The sequence below is a fragment of the Dipteris shenzhenensis genome, chromosome 24 (assembly GCF_047967505.1).
Source record: "Dipteris shenzhenensis isolate YYH24624 ecotype China chromosome 24, Dip_SZ_1.0, whole genome shotgun sequence".
NCBI lineage: Eukaryota > Viridiplantae > Streptophyta > Polypodiopsida > Gleicheniales > Dipteridaceae > Dipteris > Dipteris shenzhenensis.
Genome location: NC_141619.1, coordinates 32492590 through 32519413, shown reverse-complemented (window position 1 = coordinate 32519413; position 26824 = coordinate 32492590). Strand labels below are relative to the sequence as shown.

Below are 26824 nucleotides of genomic sequence, written 5' to 3'. Positions count from 1 at the left end.
TGATGTATGGATTTCAACCAAGAGCCCCAATGGCAATGGGACTCGAAAAAGAGAAGGTTCAAGCGGCCAAAGACTTTCTTGAAGATCAGGATAGAGCACGAAGTTATGCAACCCCCCACCGTAGAAGGTTGGAGTTTGAAGTAAATGAGAAAGTCTACCTCAAGGTACCAGAATCTTTAAAATCTCTAAAAATAGGAAAATGTCCAAAGTTGTCTCCTAGATATTGTGGACCATTCACAATACTTAAGAGGATTGGAGAACTCACTTACAAATTAGCCTTACCTGAGGGATGTAGAGTACATCCAGTTTTTCATATTAGTAGGCTAAAAAGAAAATTGGGAAATGATGATAATCTCATTGGAAATGAAATCCTAGTTGAACTCATTGAGCCTGCATCTTTATTACACAAACCAGAAAGAATTCTAGATAAACAAGAAAAAAGAACGCGACATACTATATGGCAAGAACGTCTGGTTAAGTGGAAAGATGGATTTGAAGAGAGTTCAACATGGGAAAGAGTAAGCAGTCTCCAGAGGAGGTTTTCCAATTTTGTTTTCGAGGACATAAACATTTCTTAAAGGGAAGGGAATGTTACGTCAACTATAATACCGTGACCACGGTACAAGGCAGGAAACCAAGAGGGCTTGACAACACTTGCAATTAGTGAGGCTTCGAGGGCTTGGGTCTAGGTTTATTACTAGGCCTAGGCATTAATGAAGAGGTATAAAGGGGAGCCCATGAGAGGGCTAGAATGGTAAGGTCCCTTGTGCGACACATGGCACTAATGGAAGAAGCCATTTGTAAAGTGTTGGGTTCAGGGGAGGATTCTAGAGGGAGCTCAGAAAAGGAAGGAGGTTAAGACCTCACGGAAGATAGTGAGAGAAATGAGGTCATGTACAAATCCAAGGCTGGGTGGTAAAGAGAACAGAGCTCTCTTATTCAACTTGTGTATGAGGATGGCACACAATTGGAGCTTACGCATCAATGACGAACACACCGATTGGTGATGGCCTACGTAGGAAAGACCCTTGGACAGATCAGGATGGGGATAAACGGCCTATGTAGGAAAGACCCTCGGATAGAGATCAGGATGATGAGTTCTCACTGCCCACACGTGTCTGTATCTTTATGATTGGGTATGGTGGACGCGCACACGCGGGGCTGTAGGCTTGTGGGGGGTTAGTGTATGAAGGGGCTCCTCTATGCAAGTGACTGGAGAACTCCCTCGTTCCATCAATGGGCGAGGGTTTGGGTGAGGGTCAAAGCCGAGTGTTTAACCACTTCTCTTTAGTAAACACACACACACACACACACACACACAAGCACATACACTTGGAGGCTCATCGAAGTTGATGACAAACACAAGTCCATGCCGAGCCGAGTTTGTAACCCCTTCTCTTCTCTTTAGTGAACAAGTTGAATGACTTTTGTCATTCATAAGGCCTGCCCAGAAGGAGTTGGAGGTAATAAAGGAGGAAGGGTGCAGCTTCTTGGCTGCATTGCGATTATGTGGGCATGGAGATCTAGAGTGGGGAGAAACTCGAGAGCGAGCGAGCGAGAGAGAGAGAGAGAGAGAGAGAGAGAGAGAGAGAGAGAGAGAGAGAGAGAGAGAGAGAGAGAGAGAGAGAGAGAGAGAGAGAGAGAGAGCCTTGAAATAGAAATGAGGAAAAGAGGGAGAAAATGGTGGGAATGAGGATAACGAATTAGCGAAATAAGACAACCAGTATTAGAGGCACGCGTGGAACGAAACAGTATTTAGAAAATAAAACTAATAAAATGATTTTCGCTTTGGAAGCAGCCCTTGCCTTCACTAAGGCCTCCCTGTGGTGGCAGGCCAAAACACACACACACACACACACACACACACACTTCTCTTTAGTAAAACCACACTCTTTTTTTTGGGGTGAATATAGTAGAAACACACACACACTTTTTTTTGTGGAAACAAAAAACACACACACTTTTTACATACTTACATGCACACTCTTTACACACACATACACACACTTTTTTTTTTTTGGGGTGAAAATATACACACTTTTTGGCCTGCCGTAGGTAGCCTTAGTGATGGCTTCAGTTTTGAGATGGGCAAAATTCAGAATTTTTTAAAGTTTTTATTATGAATTGTTGATTAGTCCACTTGTGTGTTTTTTGTTTTTTTATGATTGATTATCTCCACTTATTCCTCCCTCTTTCTCTCTCTTTCTATTTGAAGGTAAGCCCACCCCCCTCCCCCCCTCTCTCTCTCTCTCCCCCTCTTCTCATGCACATTGAAGTCGTCTCTCTCTCTCTCTCTCTCTCTTTTCCAAGCTACGCATTTAAGGCAGGCCTTTTGAATGCTTTATGAGCATGCATCTTGTTTTTTTGGTGAAAAGAAAATACACACACCACCTTTTAGGCAGGCAACATAGTGGAACCAAACCCCCTTTTTGCCCTCTTGTTGAGCCACGTGGCACACTACAAAAAGTAGTCTCTCTCCCTCCTTTCTTGTTAGGCAGGCAGCACAGTGGCTTGGAACGAGATTCTACCCGCCCAACCTGACACCGTTCACTGCTACCTATAGGGTTCTAGTTTTTAAGTGAAAGAAGAAAACACACACACACACATTTTTTTAAAAAGTAAGACACACACTTTTTTTTTTTTGGGTGGAATGATACACACACAGACACACACACACACACGAAAGTGCGTACACATGGAGGCTCACAAGCTCACCTGAAAGATGGCTCTGGCCCAACACATTTGGAATGCCCGCCTTTTCTCGCCATTGCCCATAGCTTGGATCTTTGCCCTGCTTTCCAAGCTCTGAATCATCCTGCTCCTTCCACAAAATTCCCAATATGCTCCCTTGACCTCCTTCCCGCCTCCCTTCCCTATCATGGCAAGCGAAGATTTTGACGATCCTGAGCTCAAGGATGAAGAGCTAGTTGACTTTGAAGGATCGGACTATGACATTGGATCCGAGGAAGAACTGGAAGTTCTCGGGATTCAGATCGTTGACGATGTACACGTTGATCAGGAGGTTGCACTCCATCCTCGATCTGCATCGGAAATTGTTGAGGACTCCATTAAAGAAGTTTCTGAGCAGGCCCAAGTAACTAGGAATGAGGACTCCACTTTGGCAGATCTTCTGAGGCGGTACGATGACCTTCCTGCGCGCAACAGAGAAGCTGCAGAAAGTGGGGAGGTCCTAGAGGAAAGGGATGATAACGATGAGGGCGCCGGGCTGCAGCCTTCTTCTAGCCCCCGCTTGGTTGCCCGTAAACCGAACTTGCCCTTGAGAATGGGTGAGATTAGGCACAGAAAGCATCGAAAGCCAGACTTGGAGGATGGAGAGCTGGACGACGCAGTCATGGTGATGCCATTTTCTTATACTCATCTATGTTGCCTGTACTTTCATTCCATCCCAGAATTTCCAAGCTATCCCTTTCATTGCGAGCACTTTTCCCTCGAGGACGTTCCGAGCCTTTCCGTACGTATCCAGTACTTAGTTTTGTTTCCCCTGACTTTCACCAAACAAATTATACTGCTTAGGCCTTCCAAAATGACAACTTTGGGAGGAGGGAAGGTTGTAGGTCATAGGGTATGTTGAGTCCCCACAGAGGACTAGTTTCCCTGAAACTGAGAGAAAGGGAGCAAAGGGAAATGAGAGACAGGGAACAGGAGTTAATTCCCCGCAGCCAACATTTGTTTCAGTTGACCTTCTCAGTCAAATTCCCTCGTTCCAAGCTTTTTCTGGGATCCCCTGATTTTCCTGTTTATCAGCACGCGTTTTTCCTCGTCACGGGAATTTTTTATCAGCACGTGTTTTTCCTCGTCACGGGAATGTGCCTTATTATTCTGCCCTCTCTTTGCCTCTCCAACTTTCCTCTGTACCTCTAGGAAAAGCTTTTAAAAGTTCAAAAGGATGCCACCGTTGCAGAGTGAGTAAGCAAGCATTTTGCTCTTTCCCCAATGCCAGGCTTGCTCAGGTTGCATGCTTGCAGCATACGCTCACACACACATTGCAGAGAGAGAGAGAGAGAGAGAGAGAGAGAGAGAGAGAGAGCGCTCTATCAATGTCCTCTCGAGACTTACCAGGATCTATGGACAGAATCATCATTCAGTTGTTGCAGCCCTAAGTGGCTGCTTCTATGTGCGTGAGTGTGTGTGGAGAGAGAGAGAGAGAGAGTCACACCGCCCCAGTCTGGCAATCCTAATGGTACTTCAAAGTACAGTCTTTTAGAATGGAATTGGGAGACATTCTTGTGCAATCAAAATATGTACATCACTCCAAAAAGTATAGACAGTTGTAATGTCAGCAAAGCCAGCAAATTGCAGGGACAATGTAGTCCAATAAAAGGTTGGGAAGTGCGGTGCTCATGGTGAAAAGCAGTGATAAGAGGTTCAAGGAAAAGCACCAGGGTTGGGGGGAAAACCTGCTTCAGTTGGTGCAACTCATGCACTTCAACAGAAATTGAGAAGGGATTTTATGAGATTTTCAGCGCTTACACTTGTGAAATCGGCAACAGTAAGCTCTTTTTTCTATTTTGGCTCTAGGTATAATGAACTACAGCATTTTCACTCTTCTCCAGCTGCAAGAAAGCACATTTGTTTTGATTGTATGATGATATGTTACGTGACACGTCCATCAAGGTTAGGTTCTGATAAAAATTTGGGCTGCAGAGAGTGTTGTAAAGGCTAATGTGGAGTACTTATCTATTGTTTTCACACGTGGGCATTACTTTAGCAATGACTGTGGGGGATTGTTGCATGAAAGTGTTAAAAGGTGAGCTAATGCAGATTACTGTGGACGATTAGTGGAAAATTTTGTGCTGTACAGCAGTAATGATGTTTGATCCATCAGAAGCAGTCCTTTCTAATGTGACCTTATTCTTCTTGACTTCCCACACTTTTGGTTTTGAGACAGGGAGTCTGACCTCATGATTTTTCCAGTCTTCCCATTTTACTGGAGTTGCAGCCAGGATTTCATGATTGAAGTGTTTTCATGTTTGCTCACAGTTAAATCTGTCAGTTTTTAGAAAACCAACTTTTTTCTCTTTAGCATGTAATTCTGGATCGTCTTTTCATGGTGGATAATATCTGTGAATATTTCTACAGTCCAGAAATATTCAGACAAAGGTTAGTAACCTTTTCATGGCAGAGTCCGTCCTCAACTTTTGGAGGAGTTCTAGTCTCAACGTGTTGGTCTGGGTAGAAGTTGACGACTACTATGCGGAGATATGTTAATTTATGTGAGCATGCGTGCTGTTCCTACTTTCAATTGCTGATCTTGGTAGTAGGAGTATTGTAGCATGTTGTCCTCATAATCCATTGTGAAGTTTATGACATATTATGGTGGGGTCATGCAATGTAGACCACACACTATCTGTTTTGATGCAAAATCTGGGAACATACATAGGATGGTCACTGATATGTGTACCATTTTTCAACTCATAAATTAGCTTTGCTGACCTTGAACTCGTGAATTCAAACCATGAAAGAAATATGAAACCTTTTTGATAGTGTATACAATAGTAGGTCACTTTTTTGATTTTGTGAAGGTCCAGATTATGTTAGAAAATATTTATGTTCTCAAATCTTTAGGGTCATTCGAGTTTTCTACCGACAAAGTAACTAGAACACGTGGTGGTACATACTTGTTATAGACTATGTCTTTTGTGTGGGCACGTATGTGCCTGCTCGTGTTACTCCATTATTACTTTTGTACTGTTGGATGTAACGTCAACTTTGGTAACAGAACCTGCTTTGGTGTGTGCTTCTTTAATGCTGTCTATTGTACTGTCCTGATGCCTCATTAATTATCAAGTCTTATGCTTGATAGGCCAGGCTAGGGGTGAATAAATCATAAATATGCACAAGTTTATAAGTATTATCTTTAGTTTGAGAAGAGTACTATTTAGGTTGTCTTCCTTCTTTACTTGCTTGAAACATCGAGATCAAAGATATATTCTCCAGAAAGCTTTCAATTTCAATGCATGATTGGGGGTAACAATTCTGAAGCAAGAGCTTATCATTTTCTGTCAAGGCACTATCTTGCATATGCCATTTCTCCCTGTTCTTTTTCTACTATACGAAGGCTTTTTTATGTTGTTTGCATCAATCTGCAGCTTTATTTATTGAAAGAGCTTGAAGGTAAGACTCAGGCCTCTCAAAAGTAATGGGGTCTTCCGTGCTCTCTGTATTGTGAATTCCTATGTTGAGAATTCATGTGAACATGAGCATTTGTATCCAAAAAGGACACTGTTTGTACTCACTTACTTTATGATTTAAAAAACAGCCTGAAGGCTTTGATCTGGACAAAGGAGCAAATGTGAAATGTGAAATTGCTTGGCGAGAAAGGAAGAGGAGGAAAGATCGATTTGTAGTGGAACGACAGATGGACGTTTTCGAAGGGAATAATGCTAAAGGGGCAGAGGAAATAGGATGTCCTGCAACGAGGCAACAACAAAATAGAGGCAGGTAGGCTGTGATACTTGGTGCCTTTCAAGCTGTTTTAGCTTTCCTCCAACAGCCTGTTAACTGGATTGGTCAGCTTGCTAACTTGTGGTTGTTACTTTGTTCTCATTCGTGGGTCAGACATGGCATTACATCCTAAAAAATGGATATCAAGGTCTGTAAAGGGATATTAAAGGGCCAGACCAGGGCTATATATATAAGGGGCTCAGCCCCCATTTCATTCAGTCAGTTTTGGGCCATTTCTCCTCCAGTTTCCCAGCCTGTAGCAGTGCAGGCTCCAGCTGCAATAGTTGGCAATTTTGCCATTGGTTTGGGCAGAGGTCCACGCAGCATTGTCCCAAAAACATAGCTCATTGTCCCACAGTTGCCTAGTCCAGCATACAATTTTCACCTCAGACGGGAATTGCCAGCTCTTTTTTGGCAGTAGAACAGCAGCATGACACAGAGATTATATACATTTTGAAAGCCGATTGGCTCACATGTACGTACAGTTGTTGGGGCAATTTTGCCAGCATTTGTAATACACAACTAAGCATGTGTATGGTATTTAGGAAGATCTCCAGTATCCATTGTGATTGAGGTCTCTTGCATACATTCATGTACACGCCTTCTATACGCTTCCGCACAACGCAGTAGACTGTTCTGCATGTCACATTGGTTCCATCACTGTTTTTCCTTTGTGCATGGCATGTCACAATGATCTGAAAATTGCATACTTCTTGGTTAAATCATGAAGTGAGGCAGCAATATCATGACTGAGTTTGCCCTTCACCTCCGGAGTGCCGACAGAAACTCAGTACGAAGACCTTTGTATAAATGGATGCTCCTCAAGTATGTGTGGGTGTGTGGATTTGTGTCTACAACCGCTGTTGGTGCCGATGATGTCAGTGGGGATGCCATAGTAGCTAGTCCCTGCTATGTGTGATGGAGTTTATGGTTTCAGCCTTATGAGTGACTATCATGAGATTGAGCTGCAGTATGCTGTGTTTTTAGAGGATGAGTTTGGGCATGTTCCTGGAGTCATCTAGATATAAGTGAGGCAGCAATATGAGGAAAGTGTAGGATAAATCTCCTATAATATGAGCAAAGACTAAAAAAGCTACATACTTCATGCACTGTTTTCAGCTTAGGCCATTCTTGGATGGTTTTGATTTTAGCAGGGCCAGATAATGAATCTTTTAAGGAAAAATTCACTCTTTAGAGCTTGTTGCAGAATTCCCGAAATACTATGGCTAGGTGCTTTTTATGCTCTTTTTCTGACCTTGAAAATACAAGAATATCATCAAAGCAAGTACCTGTAAAGTGCCGATGAGGTCTGAAAATCCGATCCATTATCTGATTGAAGGTGGCTGTTGCGTTTGTGAGACCAGGGCATTACCAAATACTCATGCAATCCAAAGGTAGTCTGAAAGGTTGATTTATGAATATCCTGAGGATGTATTCGTATTTGATGACAGCCACTTTTGAGATATTTTCGGCTGAATACTGAGGCTCCTTCTAGCCTATTTAGCACATCATCAATGTGAGGGATGAGAAAACGATTTTTGATGGTCATTTTATTGGGAGCTCTGTAGACCACACATTCAAAATGACCCATTCCTGAACAAGCAGCATAGGCGAACAAAAATGTGAAGAACTAGGGCTTGATGAGCCCTTTAGAAAGTAGCTTTTTATCTGATTCATAATCTCTTCATTTTGGGTTGCACTCGCTTTGTATGGTGGCTGGTTTGGAGGCTCACTCCCTGGCATGAGCTTGATGGTGTGATGCTCCGGGCACTTGCGAGGTAACTCTCCCGGAATAGACTCTGAGAAACAATCCTTAAAAGACTCAAGAAACTGAAATTTTCTTTTTCCAATGAACTCAAATGAACTTTTAGATCTTTTTCTTTGTCTTTGATGAAAATAATGCAGAAATAGAAGACTTTGGCAACAATCTTTTCTGAGGGATAAAACAAGGGTCCTCTTGGTCATCAAAAGCTGTACTCCCTTCCTATGAAACAAGGGAATAATCAAAACTACATCATGGTGCTTCAATAGCGAGATGTACAATTCTTCCTTATCCACATGGTCTTGAATGTGAATCCTAAGCTTCCCAATCAAGGGTGTAACTGGGATTCTTAGTATGCAGCGCAAATCACGATCTACTCCAAACTAGACTCAAAGCATAACTTTTTCTGAATTTTGCTGGTCACAATTCGTGAGCAGAAACACTGAATCGTTGACATGGAATCGACCAATACTGAATTGCTATTTGGACAGCTTCAAGACCTCGACAGAAATCAGTCCTCTGTCACAGCAAAATTAGTCAAAACAAATCACTGTTTTGGAATGTCTGAGAGGGAAGGACTACATCAAATTGCCAGGGCTTGGGGTTGTGAACAGCTTGAAATCAATGCACTTTCCTGGCTGCTCATGTGTCACTGTTTGGGCTGGACAAATTTCTGTGAGGAGTCTTGGACTCATATCTGCGCCTCGTGTGGATCGTTGCACAAGCTCACAGGTACCCTTTGCAGTTGAAATCTTTTCTTAATGCTTCGCAGCAGATGTCCACAAACCTCTGGTGGTTGGGATCATCACCACCATAGAAAGTGATGATGCCATGCTCCGGTACCACTGAAAGCTGACCGGCTCGCAAAATTCTCAGACCTTCACACCAAAATACAGCAACTCAGCACATTGAATTTGGATCCAAGATTGTTACTAGAAGCTGGAAGTCATATGAGTGAAGGAAAACTCAATGAACTAGCTGGCAAGGCAATTGAGATAGGAGAGGGGTGAGAAAGAAAGAGCGCACATACACTAGGGCCCAGGAATATGGACTGCAACCACCCCCCCCCCCCCTTCGCCTCCCTTTCAACACACACCCAACACCCCCTCCCTTAAACAAATTCTACCATAGACATGAAATCTCTGAATTTTTTAGACTTGGTAGGCAGCCAGAAAGCGGTGCTTTCGAAAAGTTGGTCCCGGCTTTTTAGCTAGAATAGGCTGGCTTTACTAGAAAGTTGAGCTTTCTTCATAAATTGGGGGATCCAAATGCTTTTACTCCGGTGGGCCATGCTTTAAAGCTGATTGCCCCTTGTTCGTTTACTTTTCGCCTTAAAAACGTGGGGATTTAGCACTCTCCAGTGCCCTATTACAAAGAAAACAAATCCCACATTTCACCCATTACTGGTTAGCCGATCCATGCATTCTTGTACTGTGGAGTAATCCTAGTCCTCTGTGGGCATCCACACTATGCACATAAACAAATGTAAACAATGAAAAGAGAGACTTTCGTTAGTAGACCAAAGTGAACTAGAATCCAAGTGTAAAGGGCAAGGGGGGAAGACCCCCACTATCCATCTGTGTGACTTGATCTGTGTATGCTGTTTGTGGGACTAAGTCCATAGGTCAGTTGAGGATCGACAAGATGAGCTTGTTTGACCGTGGCTCTGGATCTATTGAGCGCTCATGTCATCGAGGAAGAAAATTAGTGATAGATCATTGCTATTACTCAGCATGAACAGATTGTCCAGGTACGTCTCTCCTCCTTTGTAGCTGTTGAGGGGAAGCTCATGGTTTGACAAGTGCTACCTTCACTCTCGCGGTTTGTCTCTCCATGAGAGCAGATGTTTGCAGTCAGCAATGTGAGTGTCCAAGCAAGGTCCTATTTGTCGAGTTGTGCACTGTGGGTTTCTAATGTGTCTAGTCCCTTACTGCCCTTGGCTCGGATCAGTGGAGAAAAAGTTTGTGATGTCCTCGTACTAGGCTCTTACGAGTCCCTCTTGTGCTCTCCTTTGTGCTTTTATGAGCCGATCTCTGCCGCAAGGAGGAAGACGGCCACACATCGCTGATCAGGATGTGCCAGGAACTTTCTGGCTAGCCCAAAACCGCTCTTGAAAAGACTATGATGCCATCGACGGATCTCATAGTACAGAGGCCATTTGAATGCAAAGTCTTCCCTTGTCTCGATATCTTGCATATCACGTAAAGTGCTGATTTGTCTCTCACATGGGATGCCCTCTGCGTGCCTATCTTAATCCGTAGCCTCTGAGAAGATATCCGAAACTGTCCAATCGAGATCCTTAGTGCATGTGGGAGATGAATCTTGGTGTAGCCCAGTGGTTCGGTAAACATTTTCTTTGAGATCCGCAAGTAGTGTTTTTCGTAAACGCTAAGTTTATTGAAAGCCAGGGGGTGCTAGCTGTTACCACTATTTACTATCCTAGTCTCTAGTTCCGATCACGGGAGTAGCACCTTAATCTTCCACCCAGCCAAACTGCCAAAGCTTCACAGCAAGAGAGAGAGAGAGAGAGCTATCTCAAAATCACGTAAAATCCCTTTATTCTCCCCTTCTCTCTCAAGCTTTGACAGACCCCAAATCCCTAGATAGATCTAGATGCCACATGTCATCCATATAGGGCCTTTCTAATGCAACATTTCACCCCTCTCTTGGGATGCATTTAATTCCTTGCCCCTAGGCACATTCTTTGCACTAGGCCCCTGGTCTCAGATCTATCTAGTCTGGTGCTATCAGCCCTCACCTAGGACCTTGACATTAATCCCTCCCGATCATTTACATAAAGCGCAAACACAGATTACAAAAATAGATCCTATAAGGGAAATGTCGACTGATTCTTCCGAGGTCATGCTACCTCGGCTAGAGCGTAACATTCCTTCCCTCTTCAGACATCAGCGTCCTCGATGATAAAGTCTGGGAACACTCTCCTCAACTGATATACGGATTCCCAGGTAGCTTCGGATAGAGGCTGACCATGCCATGCAACCAACACCGTGGGTATCTTCCGATTTCGTATTTGCATTGTTCCTCGGTCCAGGATTCTTGTTGGTTTGCGCCTTGCAATATCCTCTATCTCCTGAAACAAAACCACACCTTCGATTAGTGAGTCACCAGTATGTAAAAATTTCTTTAAACGTGAAACATGAAAAACCGGGTGCACCTTACACCCCTGTGGCAATTCTAATTTATAGGCTACACTGCCTATTCTCTTTAGAATTAACCACGGCCCACAGTATCGAGGTGATAACTTAGCACACTCTCCTGAAGTCAACGACTTCGAGTGCGAAGGAATTCTGAGAAAAACTTTTTCTCCTTCTTCAAATACTCTTATAGACCGATTTTCATCCGCATACACCTTGGCTCTATCCATAGCCTGGCGGATGTTAGCTCTCGCAAGTGCTAGCATCTCCCGCATCTGAACTACAAAGTTCGCGGCACTAGGCACTTTCTGAGGTACTCCAACTATAGTTGGATTGGCTGGTCTATAACCATAGTTCAGCTCAAACGGACTGAACCCAGTAGATGAATGTTTCCTATCATTGTAGGCAAACTCCAACAATGGCAACCACTTGTCCCATGTATGTTGCCTCAATGACACATATGCTCTCAGCATATCCTCTAAAGTCTGGTTGACTCTCTCCGTTTGACCATCCGTCTCAGGATGATCCCCACTACTCATTCCCAACTCAGTCCTTAGTGTCTCAAATACCGCTGTCCAAAAGTGACCGGTAAACCTGACATCTCTGTCTGACACTATGGATCTAGGCAATCCATGCAGACGAAATATGTGTCTAATAAACAAATCCGCTACTTGCGGGGCACTAATAGACTCTCTAGTCGGAATGAAGTGAGCCATCTTGGTTAGACGATCAACCACCACAAGGATAGAATTATAGCCTCCTTGTGTTGCAGGTAGCCCTAGAATAAAATCCATGGAAATGCTCTCCCACTTACTTAGTGGTATTTCCAAGGGCTGTAAAAGTCCGGGTGGCTTCACCCGCTCGGCCTTACTTACCTGACACGAGAAACACCGTGTCACATATTCATGAATATGCTTTTTCATCTTTGGCCAAAAGAAATCTCGCTTCACGAGATCATATGTCTTCTCGACACCTGGATGTCCCGCACACGGGCTATCATGGCATTGTCGAATGACTCTCTGCCTGAGATCATTCTGACCAGGTACTACAACCTTGCCATTTCTAACTAGCATACCATCCCTTATGGTATATCTTGCATAAGTTTGGCCTTTTCTGGATGCCAGGTCATCCTTTTCATTTTCCCCGGGTTTTAACACATGAGCCTTAGGCCATAAGCTCAGGATAAACTCGTCCACCTTCTGAGTTTCTCTGATCTCGGTCATTAGAGCACTCTCTAATACCGTGAAACTCAGGTTGTGCATAATGCGAGACAACGCATCAGCTATCTTATTGTCTTTTCCTCTTCGGTACCGAATCGTTAAATTAAACTCCTGCATGAGCTCTGCCCACCTAGCTTGGCGGCCCCTCAAGTCAGGCTGTTTACAGAAATGTTTCAGAGTATCATGATCCACATCCACATAAAACTCTGAACCATACAGATAATGCCTCCATGTTTTCAAAGCATGGATAACTGCATACAACTCCAATTCATGAGTTGGCCAATTCCTTTAAGAGGGAGAAAGCTTCTTGCTTTCGAAGGCTACTGGCCTTCCCTCTTGAAGGAGGACTGCTCCTACCGCAATGCCACTTGCATCGGTTTTTAGGAACAACGGTTTCTGGGGATCAACTATTTTTAACACCGGTCCTGAGACCACAGCTTGTTTTATGGTGTTAAAACTTTCCTGTTGATTCTGTCCCCAAATAAAAGGTACTTTATCTGAGGTCAGATCAGTCAATGGCGATACTATTTCGGAATATCCTTTGATATGCCTTCTATAAAACTGGACAAATCCCAAGAATGATCGCAACGCGGTCAGACTCTGAGGGATTGGCCAAGTCAGTATCGCAGCCACTTTCTTCGGATCCATTACTACCCCCTGTGGAGTAATTATGAACCCTAGATACTCAAGCCTAACCATACACAGTATAGTTTTCTTTTTATTCACATAAAGACTGGCTTTCCTCAAAGTACTGAACACTATCCTTAAGTGTTCACGATGTTCAGTAAGACTTTTACTGAATATCAAAATGTCGTCAATAAAATGTACTACGAACTTTCCGATATACGGTCGTAGTAAGTCGTTCATAAGCATGACAAAGGTCGCTGGAGCATTGGTAAGTCCGAAGGGCATTACCAAAAACTCATAATGACCAAACCTGCTCCTAAAAGCGGTTTTATGCACATCCTCGGCTCTAATCCGGATCTGATGATAGCCGCACTTAAGATCTATCTTGCTGAAAATCACGGCTCCATGTAATGCATCTAGCAAATCATCAATCCGAGCCATCGGATACCTGTGCTTGACAGTGATATTATTTAATGCTCTGTAATCTATACAGAGGCGAAACGTATCATCCTTTTTCCTCTTTAATATCACTGGTGAAGCAAAAGGTGAGAAACTTGGTTGAATCTGCCCCAACTTGAGGTATTCTTCCAGTTGCCTACGCACCTCCGCTTCCTCAGTAAAACTCATTCTATAGGGAGGTCTATTTACAGGCTTTGCCCCCGGGATCAGTTCAATCTTATGCTGAACTTTCCGCTCTGGAGGTAACCCATAAGGTAGTTCATCCCTAAAGCATTCAGAGAACTCCTCTGTTATAAGATTAGCCAGCTTGGCCATCTCATCACTTTGCGTAACATCAGTGCTAGTCGAAGAATCATTCACCGACTCTACCGATGCGGTGCAAAGGTATAAAAACTCTACTTGAGCCTTTCTGATTTCCATCACGGAAACCAACGGTCCCTGAGGTATATCTCTTTCACCTCGCAAGACATAAAGCACATCATTCATCTTGAATTGATATACGTGCTTTTTCCAATCAATGGCTGGATTCTTCCTAGAATGCCACGCCATTCCCAGGGCTATATCCGCATGAGCAAGCTTAGTCATTTCAAAATCAAGCTTCTCAGCATAGTCTTGAATCCGAAGCTCCAACTGGGTAACCCTTTGGTCCCATACTTCAGTTGAACTTCCATCTGCCATCCTGACTGTGTACGCATAGTCAGATGGACTTGTCTTTAATTTCAGCCTCTTCACGAGCTTGGAGTTAATCACATTGTGAGTTGACGCTGAGTCAAACAACACAATGACATCATGACTGGCCACTTGCCCTTTCATTTTAATTAACTCCGTATCATTGAAGGCTGCATACCCCGTTGCTGCGGGCTTAGATAGGATGTTATCAGGTGCACTCGTCACTAACTTAGTAACAGACACACAGAACAAACAAGGTACTAACCTCTGAGAAGATCCCGCTAGCTGAATCTGCATCTCTTCCGCTCTGGGACTTCCCTGCATCTCCACGTCGCACTCTGAGATCACCATCTCAGCCATCCGACGATCTTTATTACGTGGACAATCTCTCCACTGATGAGGTTGAAGGCAACCAAAGCATAAGCCTTCTCTCCTCGCTTTTTCCCTTTGTTCCGGGTTCAAGGGAGACTTAGACCAAGCCCGGGCTGCCATTGGAGTTACTTTTCTCTTCACTCTAATGGTGGTACTTGGTTTGGGAGTTTCAGCCGGTCTCGCCTGCTTGGCTTGACCACTCGGCTGCGAACCACTCCCTTTACTAGTCCACTTCTTCTTAAACCTAGATTTCTTCGGATACCCATACTGGGTTCCGACCTGTGCAAACCCACTTGGCTTGCTGCCCTTGGCATCCTCGTAGTTCAAGGCTATAGCTATTGCATCATCTAGCGTGTTCGCGTACTTAGCCCGAACTTCCATTTTTATTCGGTCATTCAATCCAAATATGAAATCTTTCACTTGGATTGATTGAGGCAGGGGTTCGTCAACCTTCATTACACTCTCTCGAAACTTATCAGTGTATTCTGCCACTGATAAATTTCTCTGACGCAGGTTCCTATATTGATCCCAAGCTCGGGATGCCTCGTCAGGAGGTAAGAAGTGTTTCCTGAATTCTCTTTTAAACCCCTCCCAGGTAGTGGATGCTATACCGTCTTTTTGTTGTTTAATCCACCACCGATCCGCCGCCTCACTAAACATATGGGTGGCCTCGCGGATCTTTTTGATGTCATTTCTGATCTCACAAATGGCGAACGCCTCGTCCCATTTGTGTAGCCAGGTCTCAATGACATCGGAGCTACGGTCGTTCATCCGACCAGAATACTTTTCCGGTCTGTAATTAGCAATATTTGGCACTTTAGCCTTCCTAGGCTCGACCGTATGGACACTAGACTCCGGTTCCATCGGAGCCTTTCCCTTCTCCTCTCGAGAAGGTCTGGCAGACATACTCTGGAGTGCTCTCCTAAGTTCGGACTGCCCTGCATTGGCTTGTAACTGCTGTGCTAACAACTGTTGCAAGGCATCTTCCAGCAATGCAATCCTGCCAGATAACGTATGAGCTACTGGGCGCGATCCCTGCTGGGTCGGCCGGACTCCTGATTCACCAGGGTCCCTCCTGGAAGCTCCTTCTTCTGCTTCCATTTGTTCAGTAGGTGTTTTGTTTTGGGGTTTTTAAAAAAAAAAAAAAAAAAAAAAAACACCCTTAGAACACTGTAATCACAAACTGACACTCTGAACACAATTCCCTATACTAGGGAATTCCTGCAACCTGACATGCACACTAATTACGTATTTGACACAGGCATATATATTCAATCCCGCCTTTCCCTATACTAGGGAAATTTCTGCAAATAACTCAAGTATACCGGCATAGTCTCAAGCACAATCTGTCCTTGTTACAGCATCATATTCTATGCATACTTGTCACTTTTCACGCAAACGGAGTATCAGCAAACCAAACCAGGAAAAAAACATAGAATCGACAGAAATGACAAAGAGCCTTCCTGGTCTATGAATTCTGATCCAAAACCAAAAGGGAAAATAGATAGAAGGCCCCCTGGAATTCGAATCCTGCTGCTTGCAGCCTGCACGTACGGTCTGCTATCAACCTACGGGCTTAGTCTACCCTTTGTAGTCTGTAATTCACCGATCGGCGCCGTGCCTTCAGCGATGCCCACACCAATGTTACCCGAAGCCAATCGTCAGCCACCACGTCTCCGTTAAATCCACGAAGGGCGTCGTGACATGGGTCTGCGCTCCACGCCTGGCGATCCTTCGAGTGTCTAGGCACCCTTTCGGACGCGTGCGTAAAAATGGCAAATCTGCTCCAATTACGTAGCTTTAACAAAGCTCGTCGCCCATCTGCTTATCCTGCGTCGCTCTCCACCATTTTCTTCGTTCGCTTCCTTTTCAAAGAAGCTCCGTCAGGTTCGGTGATACCAGCTCACGCGATCCTCAGAGGGATCCTTGCCCTTGAAGTAATCCAGCACCCCGCCAATTCGTAGGTCCCCACGTTCCTGCGCTACATCTCACAAATTAACTTCGTCGAATCGCTCCAACAGCCCGTTCGTGGGTCCACGTGAGCGCCGCACTGTCGCAGACCTCGTCGTCACCAACTACCGTCCGTCGATTCTTCCTCTCCTTCCAACCTTCCGCTCTGATACCAAATTGTTACCACTATTTACTATCCTAGTCTCTAGTTCCGATCACGGGAGTAGCACCTTAATCTTCCACCCAGCCAAACTGCCAAAGCTTCACAGCAAGAGAGAGAGAGAGAGAGCTATCTCAAAATCACGTAAAATCCCTTTATTCTCCCCTTCTCTCTCAAGCTTTGACAGACCCCAAATCCCTAGATAGATCTAGATGCCACATGTCATCCATATAGGGCCTTTCTAATGCAACATTTCACCCCTCTCTTGGGATGCATTTAATTCCTTGCCCCTAGGCACATTCTTTGCACTAGGCCTGGTCTCAGATCTATCTAGTCTGGTGCTATCAGCCCTCACCTAGGACCTTGACATTAATCCCTCCCGATCATTTACATAAAGCGCAAACACATAGATTACAAAAATAGATCCTATAAGGGAAATGTCGACTGATTCTTCCGAGGTCATGCTACCTCGGCTAGAGCGTAACACTAGCCAAGTCCTGTACATGGGGAGTTGTAATATGACTTGGCCTAGTTCACCTCGTGATAGGTGAGCGGAATGAATGGAGCCTCAAGGATGTACTGAAATGGTGGTAGTTTGTCCATTGGTAGTCCCCAGCTTGCAAAACCATTTGCATGTCCGAGCATACTAGCTCCTCCCCCTCTGCCTCCGAGGACATAGATGAAGTTAAGGTGAGCCATGGCAATCTGCGTCATCCTAATGTTATGGTACCAAAACTCTTGACTCTGTATAGATAAGTGACCGCCTGAAAGATTGCATCAAGCTATAGAGGATATGTTGTGAGGACTGATGGCTTGCTACTTATCATTTGAGCAAGAAGTAGAACCTATAGTCTTTGTATGAATGACTAGTCTGTCTCTGATAGGTGTGTCTACCAAAAGAAACTGTCATACATCCCAGTTGCAGGGACAAGTGAATTAAAGAGAAGAGACTTGGTTCTGGGGTCTTGGAAATGTGTGTGAAAGCACTGTCACTCGAGTTTGGCTAGTGGGAATACCATGTACTCAAATGAGCCTGCATGGCTGGTTTCATAATGAAGATCGAGCTTAAGAAGAGAACCCCTACGTTGGAACGATCTCTACTAGTGCCCCATCAAAGTAAATTGCTCTCAATGTGGGGCTGCTTGGGATGCTGTCACGATCTGTGACGTATTCCTTTCTCTATTTCTAGACTTAGGGATGGTTTGATGAATGGACACTTGTGGAAGGGTATGCCCTTTCGACGGGACACTTCCTATGAGGCACAACCCTTGCCCTTTCGACGGGACACTTCCTAATGAGGCACAACCCTTCACAAGAGACATTCTATTGAAGAGACATTTCTATTGTAATGTACCCTCTCATCAAGGGTCACACCCTTCACAAGGGGTACACACCTCTTCATGCACATACCCTTTGGAGTACACACCTTTTCATGTGTGACTCTTCACTCTCTATATAAGAGAGGCCCAATTGTATGGATGACACGACATCTACACTACAGACATTCAAGCAATACAATTATTCCTTGTTCTTTGCTATCTCAGTCTCCTTTCTGTTCCTTAGGACATTTCTAAATATAGTAAATCTAGGATTTCTTATAGTGGTATCAGAGCAAAATTCGCTCCTGTCTGTAGGAAATGCCCTCCACCTTCTAGCGCCGATCTGATACATCTTTTCCGCTAGAAGGACATCCGTGCACATCGTGCATGGAAGAGATGGAGAGGATGAGCGTAAAAATTTTGCGCGCCAACCCTGCCTAAAGTCATCTATGGCCTCTCCATCTCACACACATCACGAGTTGATGTGAATGGACACGACAAAAATCGTGTCTTTTCAGGTGCTTGGGCTGTCCCAAAACCAAGGGACGCACCTTTTCCACCATCGGACACACCTTTTGATGACGAGTCTCGACTCCTCACTCAAGGGACACACCCCATCGTGGACAAAAGGACACACCTACTCATGTAGGGACATCCCTTTAAAAAACAGGGACACACCCCTTCATGAAAAGGTGCACCTATTCCAAGGGTCATACCCCTTTGAATAGGCACACCTTTTAGGCACCCAGCACCTATAAAAGGGTACCTAGAGGGGTTAAAATGGGAAAAAAAAACCCAGCCCCTAACCTTAGGTTTACCCTAGCTACCCTAGGGTTAAATAAACTCCCCAATTAATTTTTGGGCAACTACCCAACCTTTTGGCAGCCCCAACGAAAAAGAGGCGCACCTCTTTGACGTTCCGTACGGATCTCCACGCAGCAGCAGCCGCTTCAGCCACCGCCAGTTCGCTGGCAGCCCACACAGGGTCTGCCCGCCTCAGCCTTCGCCATCACGCTGCCAGCCGCGCAGGTTTGCTGCCGCTCCCAGCCCATGCCATATCGCTGCCAACCCGCTCCGATTCGCTGCCGCCTTGGCCTCACCATCTCGCTGCCAGCAGCCTGGTATCGCTGCCCGCCTTGGCCTCGCCAACTCGCTGCCAGCCCACGCCACCTGCTGTAGCCTTCACGCGCCATCACGCTGCCAGCCCTCTGCCTTTTTCGCTGCCAGCCTTTGCCTTTTTTGCTGCCAGTTTCCTTGCCCTTTGCAGCCCTGCTCCTTTCCAGCCTGCAACGGGAGCACAGCATCAGCCAGCCTTTCGGTCGCAAAACAGCCTGCAAACAGATTTTCGCCATGACAATAGCAGCCTGGTGTGCCAACCTCTATTGCGATCCAGAATCGGGTACCTGCAGCCTGTTGCGCCATTGATAGCCTGCTCTCATTGCCAGGTGGAGTCTTTCCATTCTGCTTTTAAGGATTCTCTTGTCATTATCAAATTACAGCAAATGAAAGAATCTCCCTTAAAGCATGGAAACCCCTGGTAATTCACCCGGTATTTCAAGGACACCTCATGCATCATCTACCACACAATATCGTGTTCAGATTGCACAACCAGCCCATTTCGGAGCTTTTGCATCGTGGGTCTTCTGTGTCACGTGCCCTCCTAGTGATTTGGACCACATCCTATATCTTCTGCGTGAGGCACCTCAGTTACATTACTTCCTCAGCACAGTACAGGTTGTGTTCCACGAGACACGAAGATATCCAGAACCCGATATTCCTCAAGAGTTTGCTGTCCATCGTTGGAGAGAATTTTACCCCTCACCTTCGGCATCTCCAGGGTACTCTCCACCTCCTTTAGCTCCGAGATATCCTCCTATACAGGTTGTACCTTCTCCAAGATAGTATTTACACTCTGAAGGCACTCTTTCTCGTGGATATCCTCCATTTCCGACAGCAGCTCCTTATACCTTCTCAGATCCGTGGACTCTGCAACCTACTCCTGTCCTCTCACGAGTAGTAACACCACTTTCGGCATCACCAGTGTTACCTCAGTTACCTCAGACAGGACCTCCTTTACCAGACTTCCACGGGTGGTTCCATCTTGCCTCGCCTGCCCCCTCCAACATGAGCAACCTTAGGGAGCAGCCCGAATCTTCTTCCAGGAATGGTACAAACTAGAGCGCAAGTTCGCGCTTTTCTCACAGGGATCTCCGATATGTCGCAACGCTCGTGTCAAGCCTCTCCAGAGATCAAAGACTCAAGTCCAAAAAAGACCCCTGAAGTCAACGTACAAGGCGAATCCCTACTGCAACTTCAAAATTTTCAGCTTTAGGACAGCATCTCCGACTTGGTCCAGAAAGTTCAACAACTTCAAGAGTCTCGCAGTACCACACATACAGAGGACGACGTGACGCAACTAGACGACTATGCGGATTCATTCCCACCAGAGGTAGAAAACACCGAACTACGTGCCCTCTACCGTTTACTTCAAGCTTCCAAAACTAAAAGACTTGACATCAAACTTTCGGAAGCCTACACTGGTCAACACAATCGCCGAACAGTTGACCAATGGCTCGCAAAAATGCGCATGTATTTTGATACTGTTGACCTCACTGAAGGCAAAAAGATTGCCTTGGCAGCCTCCCTCCTCAAGGATACAGCTTTTCTATGGTGGCAAAGACGCTTAAAGGACGGCAAAAGTGTGTTAACATGGGAACGTTTTGAACACGTGCTCCGTAAGTAGTTCATACCTGCCAATGCGGACTTCCAAGCACGTTCAAAACTCCGGCAGTTGGAGCAAACAGGCTCCCTGTCGTCCTACATCTCTCAGTTCACCACATTGGTGTTGGAGATTGATGGTTTAACTGAGGATGATGGTCTTCATGCTTTCATCTCAGGCCTAAATCCCTCGTTACGCATTGATGTCCTTAAAGCAAACATCACCACCACAGCTGGCGCTATTGCTTACGCAGAGCGCATTACAGATTTCCAAAACACAGGGAAGCAGAGTGCTAATCGCACACAGAACTCTCCTATGGCCAAAGGTGCTCGCCCTCCAGATAACACCAGGTTTCGAAAAAACTCCGGTAATCAAGGTCAGCGACAGTCTCAAGACCCCCAGAAGACTCAGAAATCATATGCTGGATTCCAATAGAAGCACTCCTCCAAGGATCATGCCTCTTCTTCTTCAAAAAGTCATTACCGACATCCCCAACATAAAGGTGCGGCCACTGACAAGAAGAACAGCTTCAGCACAAAAGGACTTTGTACCATCTGTACAGGCGACCATAGATGGTTCGATTGTCCCAAGTGGCCAAAGCAAAATTCCAATATGGAACCTAGCACTTCCCAAAGAGAAGATGCTATTCCAGCACAAGACAAGAAAGGCAAAGCTGTTCGAATGGCGAATACCATCCACTTGAGCCTTGCCCGCAACCCTGAACCTTCCCTGGCCACTTAAGTACTTTGTGTTCAAGGATCGATTCGTGGAACAATGGTCACTATGCTCATCGACAGTGGCTGCTCTCATAATTTCCTAGCTAGTTCGATGGTTGACAAACTTCGGTTGACCACCAGTCCTAGTCTCATGGACTATCAGATTGAACTCGCAAATGGAACGACTTTCTTGTGCAACACTAGGATCAAAAACTTGTCTTTTCGCATCCAACATTATACGGAGAAGTTGAACTTCGACATCATGCCTCTTTCTCGGTACGATGTCATACTTGGACAACAGTGGCTCTACGACTATGATCCATCAATCAGTTTTCGCAGCCATACTATCCAGTTTGTCCACCAGGGAAAACTTATTGAGCTAACTGGTTCTAGGGACTCTCCTTTAACCCCAGTTGCCTCTTCCCTACAAGTAAAGAAGTGGGTTCGTAAACGCCAAGTAAATACTTCACTTCTGTTGGTTATGGCAGTAGAGGAGACACCAATAAAGGAGCCTCCTGAATACCTCAACCAACCTTTTTTTCAGCCTTACCTGGATATTTTTCCACAGGAATTGCCAAAGCAGTTACCACCTCGACGACCAGTGGATCACCCAATCGAACTTATTCCCGGCAGTAATCCACCGTCGAAACCTCCCTATTGGGTTTCTTACACTCAAAATGAGGAAATCCAAAGACAGGTCACCGAGCTACTCGACAAAGGTCACATTCGGCCCAGTCGCAGCCCTTTCGGATCTCCTGTACTACTTCTGGAAAAAAAGAATAAGTCAATGCGCCTCTGCATCGACTACCGAGCCCTCAACAAGCTCACTATCAAAAACAAGTATCCATTGCCTCGCATCGATGATCTTTTCGATCAACTTCTACATGCAACACAATTCTCAAAGATTGATCTTCGTTCAGGTTATCATCAAATTCGCATACGAGAAGACGATGAGTACAAGACAGCTTTTCGAACAGAGTATGGACACTATGAATGTTTGGTCATGCCTTTTGGGTTAAACAATGCCCCGACCACATTCATGACATTAATGAACGACATCTTCAGGCCTTTCCTCGATAAGTTCGTCATCGTTTACCTCGATGACATCCTTGTTTTCAGCAGATCCCTACATGAGCACAAACAACATCTTCACCAAGTTTTTGAAGTTCCCCGTGCAAATTCTCTCTACATCAACATTGAGAAGAGTGAGTTCTTCAAAACCCAACTCAAATATTTGGGACATGTTATTTCAGCTCAAGGCATCTCCGTGGATCCCAAGAAGGTCGAGGTAATCCAAAACTGGCCTACTCCTAAGAATGTTCATGATGTCCGCTCTTTTCTCGGTTTGGCAAACTTCTACCATACAAAGGTCTAAGCTCCTATGTCCGAATTATTGAAAAGCATAGCAATTTTGTGGAAGGGTATGTCCTTTCGACGGGACACTTCCTATGAGGCACAACCCTTGCCCTTTCGACAGGACACTTCCTAATGAGGCACAACCCTTCACAAGAGACATTCTATTGAAGAGACATTTCTATTGTAATGTACCCTCTCATCAAGGGTCACACCCTTCACAAGGGGTACACACCTCTTCATGCACATACCCTTTGGAGTACACACCTTTTCATGTGTGACTCTTCACTCTCTATATAAGAGAGGCCCAATTGTATGGATGACACGACATCTACACTACAGATATTCAAGCAATACAATTATTCCTTGTTCTCTGCTATCTCAGTCTCCTTTATGTTCCTTAGGACATTTCTAAATATAGTAAATCTAGGATTTCTTACAGATGCGTTGAAGATCATGACTGCTTTACCTAGGTTAACGTTCAAATCATGTGTCTCACAGAAAGACTGGAGTGCATGCAAATGTTGTGGAGACGCTCGGTTGATGAGGAGAGTAGGACCACATCATCTGCGTATAGTAGAATCAGGACAGGGAACGAGCCAAGGGTGAACTTGCTCTCCCAGCGTGCGAGAGAGAGAGAGAGAGAGAGAGAGAGAGAGAGAGAGAGAGAGAGAGAGAGATTAGACCTTGCGGGTCTATGGGACAAAAAACCACATCCCAAAAACATCAACATCAGTTAGAGACTGAGAGTCTTTGGGGGAGTATATCAGCTCAGCCCCAGTTTATTTAGGTGCATAACTAGCTACCAATTTTATCTTAGAAAAAAAAACCCGGCTTGAGCAACATCAATTTAAGTCTGAGAGTCTTTGGGTTTAGATTTGAAATCACGGATCAAGGCCCGTGTGCCTTTCAATTTGTTCAGAGAATCTTGAAGCTACCTTCCCTCTCTGTGAACTCAACTTGTATTGGTGTTCCCTTCTGAGAGATCCAACTGATGTCAGTTTCATCCCATTCTATTTGTGGTATCTCCTTCTTGAGACTTTTGATCTTCTCTTCTAATGTGTATCCCTCTGTAAAATCATCTGCAGGACAGCCCATACAATCCTCTGGCAGCCCCCCTATGCGCAATCTCTTCTTGTTTTTTGCCATGGCTTCTTGCTCTTTTACCTCTGTATATAGATCTGCTTTGCTGATTTTGTTGTTGGCTAGAATAGCCATCTCTTTCTTGGCTGAGCTTACGTGAGTGGTGATCATCTCTTCAACCGTGGAGACAAGTGTTGGCACTACTGGAGATGTTGTATTTTTCCATAACCTCTGCAATAATTTCTTGATTGCCTTTGCTCTCCATCTCCTTCACCTTTCTTCCAAGAGCTGCAACCATAAGCCTGAGCTCTCTCACTTCTTGCTGTAGAAAGTATATTTGCTCTTGTGGATCAGATCCAATCCTTCGCTTGTAGTGCAATGCATAGGGGCTGGGTGTTGATATGGAGGCTGCAATGTCAGAGTAGGAGGGCTTTCTAATTGGTGTAGAGGCGAAAGTCTACATCTTCAAGAGTTCCAGTGGCCTGTGCAAACTTAGATGTGCCCTTTTGTTGACGCTAACCCCCAAGCTAAGCCAAAGAGCTCAGCTTAGCCTAGGGTGAGGGAAAGGGAAAGGACTGTACGGAGAGGTACTATGGGGAGAGAGTGTACAACAGAGATGACTAACGAAGAGGCAGGTACGACGGGAGAGTCAGGTACGACGGACTGTACGGCAATGAACAAGGCTGTACGGCAGATACGACGGGACTGTATGGAGAAGAGGCTGACAGGGCTGTACGGAGAGGCTTATGATTGTATGGAAAAGGCTGATGGGACTGGAGAGAGAGAGAGAGAGAGAGAGAGAGAGAGAGAGAGAGAGAGAGAGAGAGCCTTAGAATTGTTACTTTCTGACCTTTAAAGTCTCTCTTCTACGGACGGACTAAACTATGATACTCTTGTAAAGTCTCTCTTCTTCCGATGGACCAGACTATGATACTCTCGTTCGGTCTCTGTCTCAATCATCAGGTGACACTTGGTCTCAAGTTTGAGCTGACGGACAAAGCCTTACAATTGTCATTGGGGACCAATCCATCATCCAATGGGTGCTGGACAGGTGGATCTAGGGGTGTGAGGGAAGGATTGGACGGTGGCGCAGCATGTAGGGAACGGGTGATAAGTGTGGCTTTGTCCTCTAGAAGAGGGATATGATGAAGGTCCTCAAGGATAATGGAGAGGCGGGCAGCATAGGCAGGGGCTAGTGTGTGCTCAAAAGGAATCTCTTGGAACGTGGTGTAGGTGGGATGTGATGTGCTTGGTATTGCGATTGACTTTGTATAAATGGATGCTCAAGTATGTGTGGGTGTGTGGATTTGTATGTGTGAGAGCATACTTTTATACTATGGTCTACACCCACTGTTGGGCGCTGATGACGTCAGTGTGGATGTCATAGTAGCTAGTCCCTGCTATGCATGATGGAGTTTATGGTTCTCAATCTTATGAGTGACTCTCGTGAGATTGAAACTGCACTATGTTGTGTTTTTAGAGATGTTCCTGGATTCATCTAGGTATGTGATGTGCTTGGTAGTGATAGTGGGATGTATAAGCTAGAGAAAAGGTATGTATGATCAGCTGCAGGAGGTGGCGGGGGACTAGAGAAGTCTACGATGTGAGAGGTGAAGCAGGGGATCCCATGAGATAGTCCACACTTTGTGTGGGAAACAAGTGAGCCCACCAGAAGATACTCTGATGTTCATTCTAAACGTGTCCACTATTTCAGTTGGTTCAAGATAATCTCGTCTGCTATTGTTGTACCATTGACATTGTCTCTGAATTTTATGCTTTATGGACCAAAGTTGTGCATGTGATCCTTTCGGATGCACACACAATGATACTCTTTCTTTTGGGGCACGGATGGTAATGACATAGGACCTTTGATGTATTTGACCTAGTTGCATGATTGTTTAGGGCATATTGCATCCTTGAAAAAGAAGTAAATCATTTTAAACCTTTTTCAACCATTTCATTTATAATATTTGGGGGTAAGGGCTTATGTTGTGGATAATGTCATGGATAATGTCATGGATAAGAGCTCTTTGCCTTGGACAATTCCCAAATTCAATGCAACATTTCACTTCTGTTTCTACAATTTTGAGCATCCAAACAATGAGTCAAAATCAATGGAGAATTGTGAGTTGTTGTAGTTTCAGGTGCACACGTTCTTAATTCTGCTGAAATACTGCTTGATTGATTTAGTTTGAATCTAGTTTTGTTTTGGTTTTCTGCAGCTCACGTTGTCTTGGACTACTAAGTATGTGAACCCTATTATAGGATATATCTGTATCTGTCCGATGTATTTGAAGAATATCATGGTTTGTTTTTTCCATCAAATTTTGCCCTGATTTTTTTGCTCTTATTTGTATCATCAATGGCAGAAGAATGGAGCCTTTAGCGGGGTTTGCCAGGATAGGTTGGTTTTTCAGATTGTGTATGCTTTATCAATTGCAATGCTATCTTTTTTTGGGGTCATCTGCCAATCGATTTTGCAGAGAGCTTTTTGGAATTCAACCTTCTCATAGATAATGGATGTTTATCCGGCATTGCAGGAGGTCGAGGTGCCAACATGCGAATGATGGGCTTTGGCCAAGGTGCACCAGGTATCATGGGACCTGGAAGGCCGCTTATGCCTCATGGAATTCGAAGTTTGGGCCGTGGTTTTGGTCCTCTTGGAGGGATTGCTTTACATGGCCGGCCTAACGTAAGGCTTAATGTAGCGTGATTTCATACTTAAGAGATGGGCCGGTGTTTTGCTAAGCTAACTACTTTTTGGATGCTACTGCAATATTTCTAACTGCTATTTA

At 44.8% G+C, this 26824-nt stretch overlaps 1 protein-coding gene across 2 annotated transcripts in view; it reads left to right on the top strand.

Moving 5' to 3' along the window:
* The first annotated feature begins 2686 nt into the window (after positions 1-2686).
* LOC147886501 (uncharacterized) overlaps positions 2687-26824 on the top strand; it is a 40771-nt gene continuing 16633 nt past the window's right edge. The window contains exons 1-4 of one of the 2 annotated variants that reach the window (XM_087395788.1): positions 2687-3355; positions 6281-6462; positions 26402-26433; positions 26570-26721. In XM_087395788.1, coding sequence (XP_087251914.1) covers positions 2879-3355; positions 6281-6462; positions 26402-26433; positions 26570-26721 — 843 coding nt within the window. In that variant the 5' untranslated portion in view covers positions 2687-2878. Of the gene's footprint in view, positions 3356-6280; positions 6463-26398; positions 26434-26569; positions 26722-26824 lie in introns of both variants that reach the window. The other variant, XM_087395787.1, reaches the window with a different exon arrangement.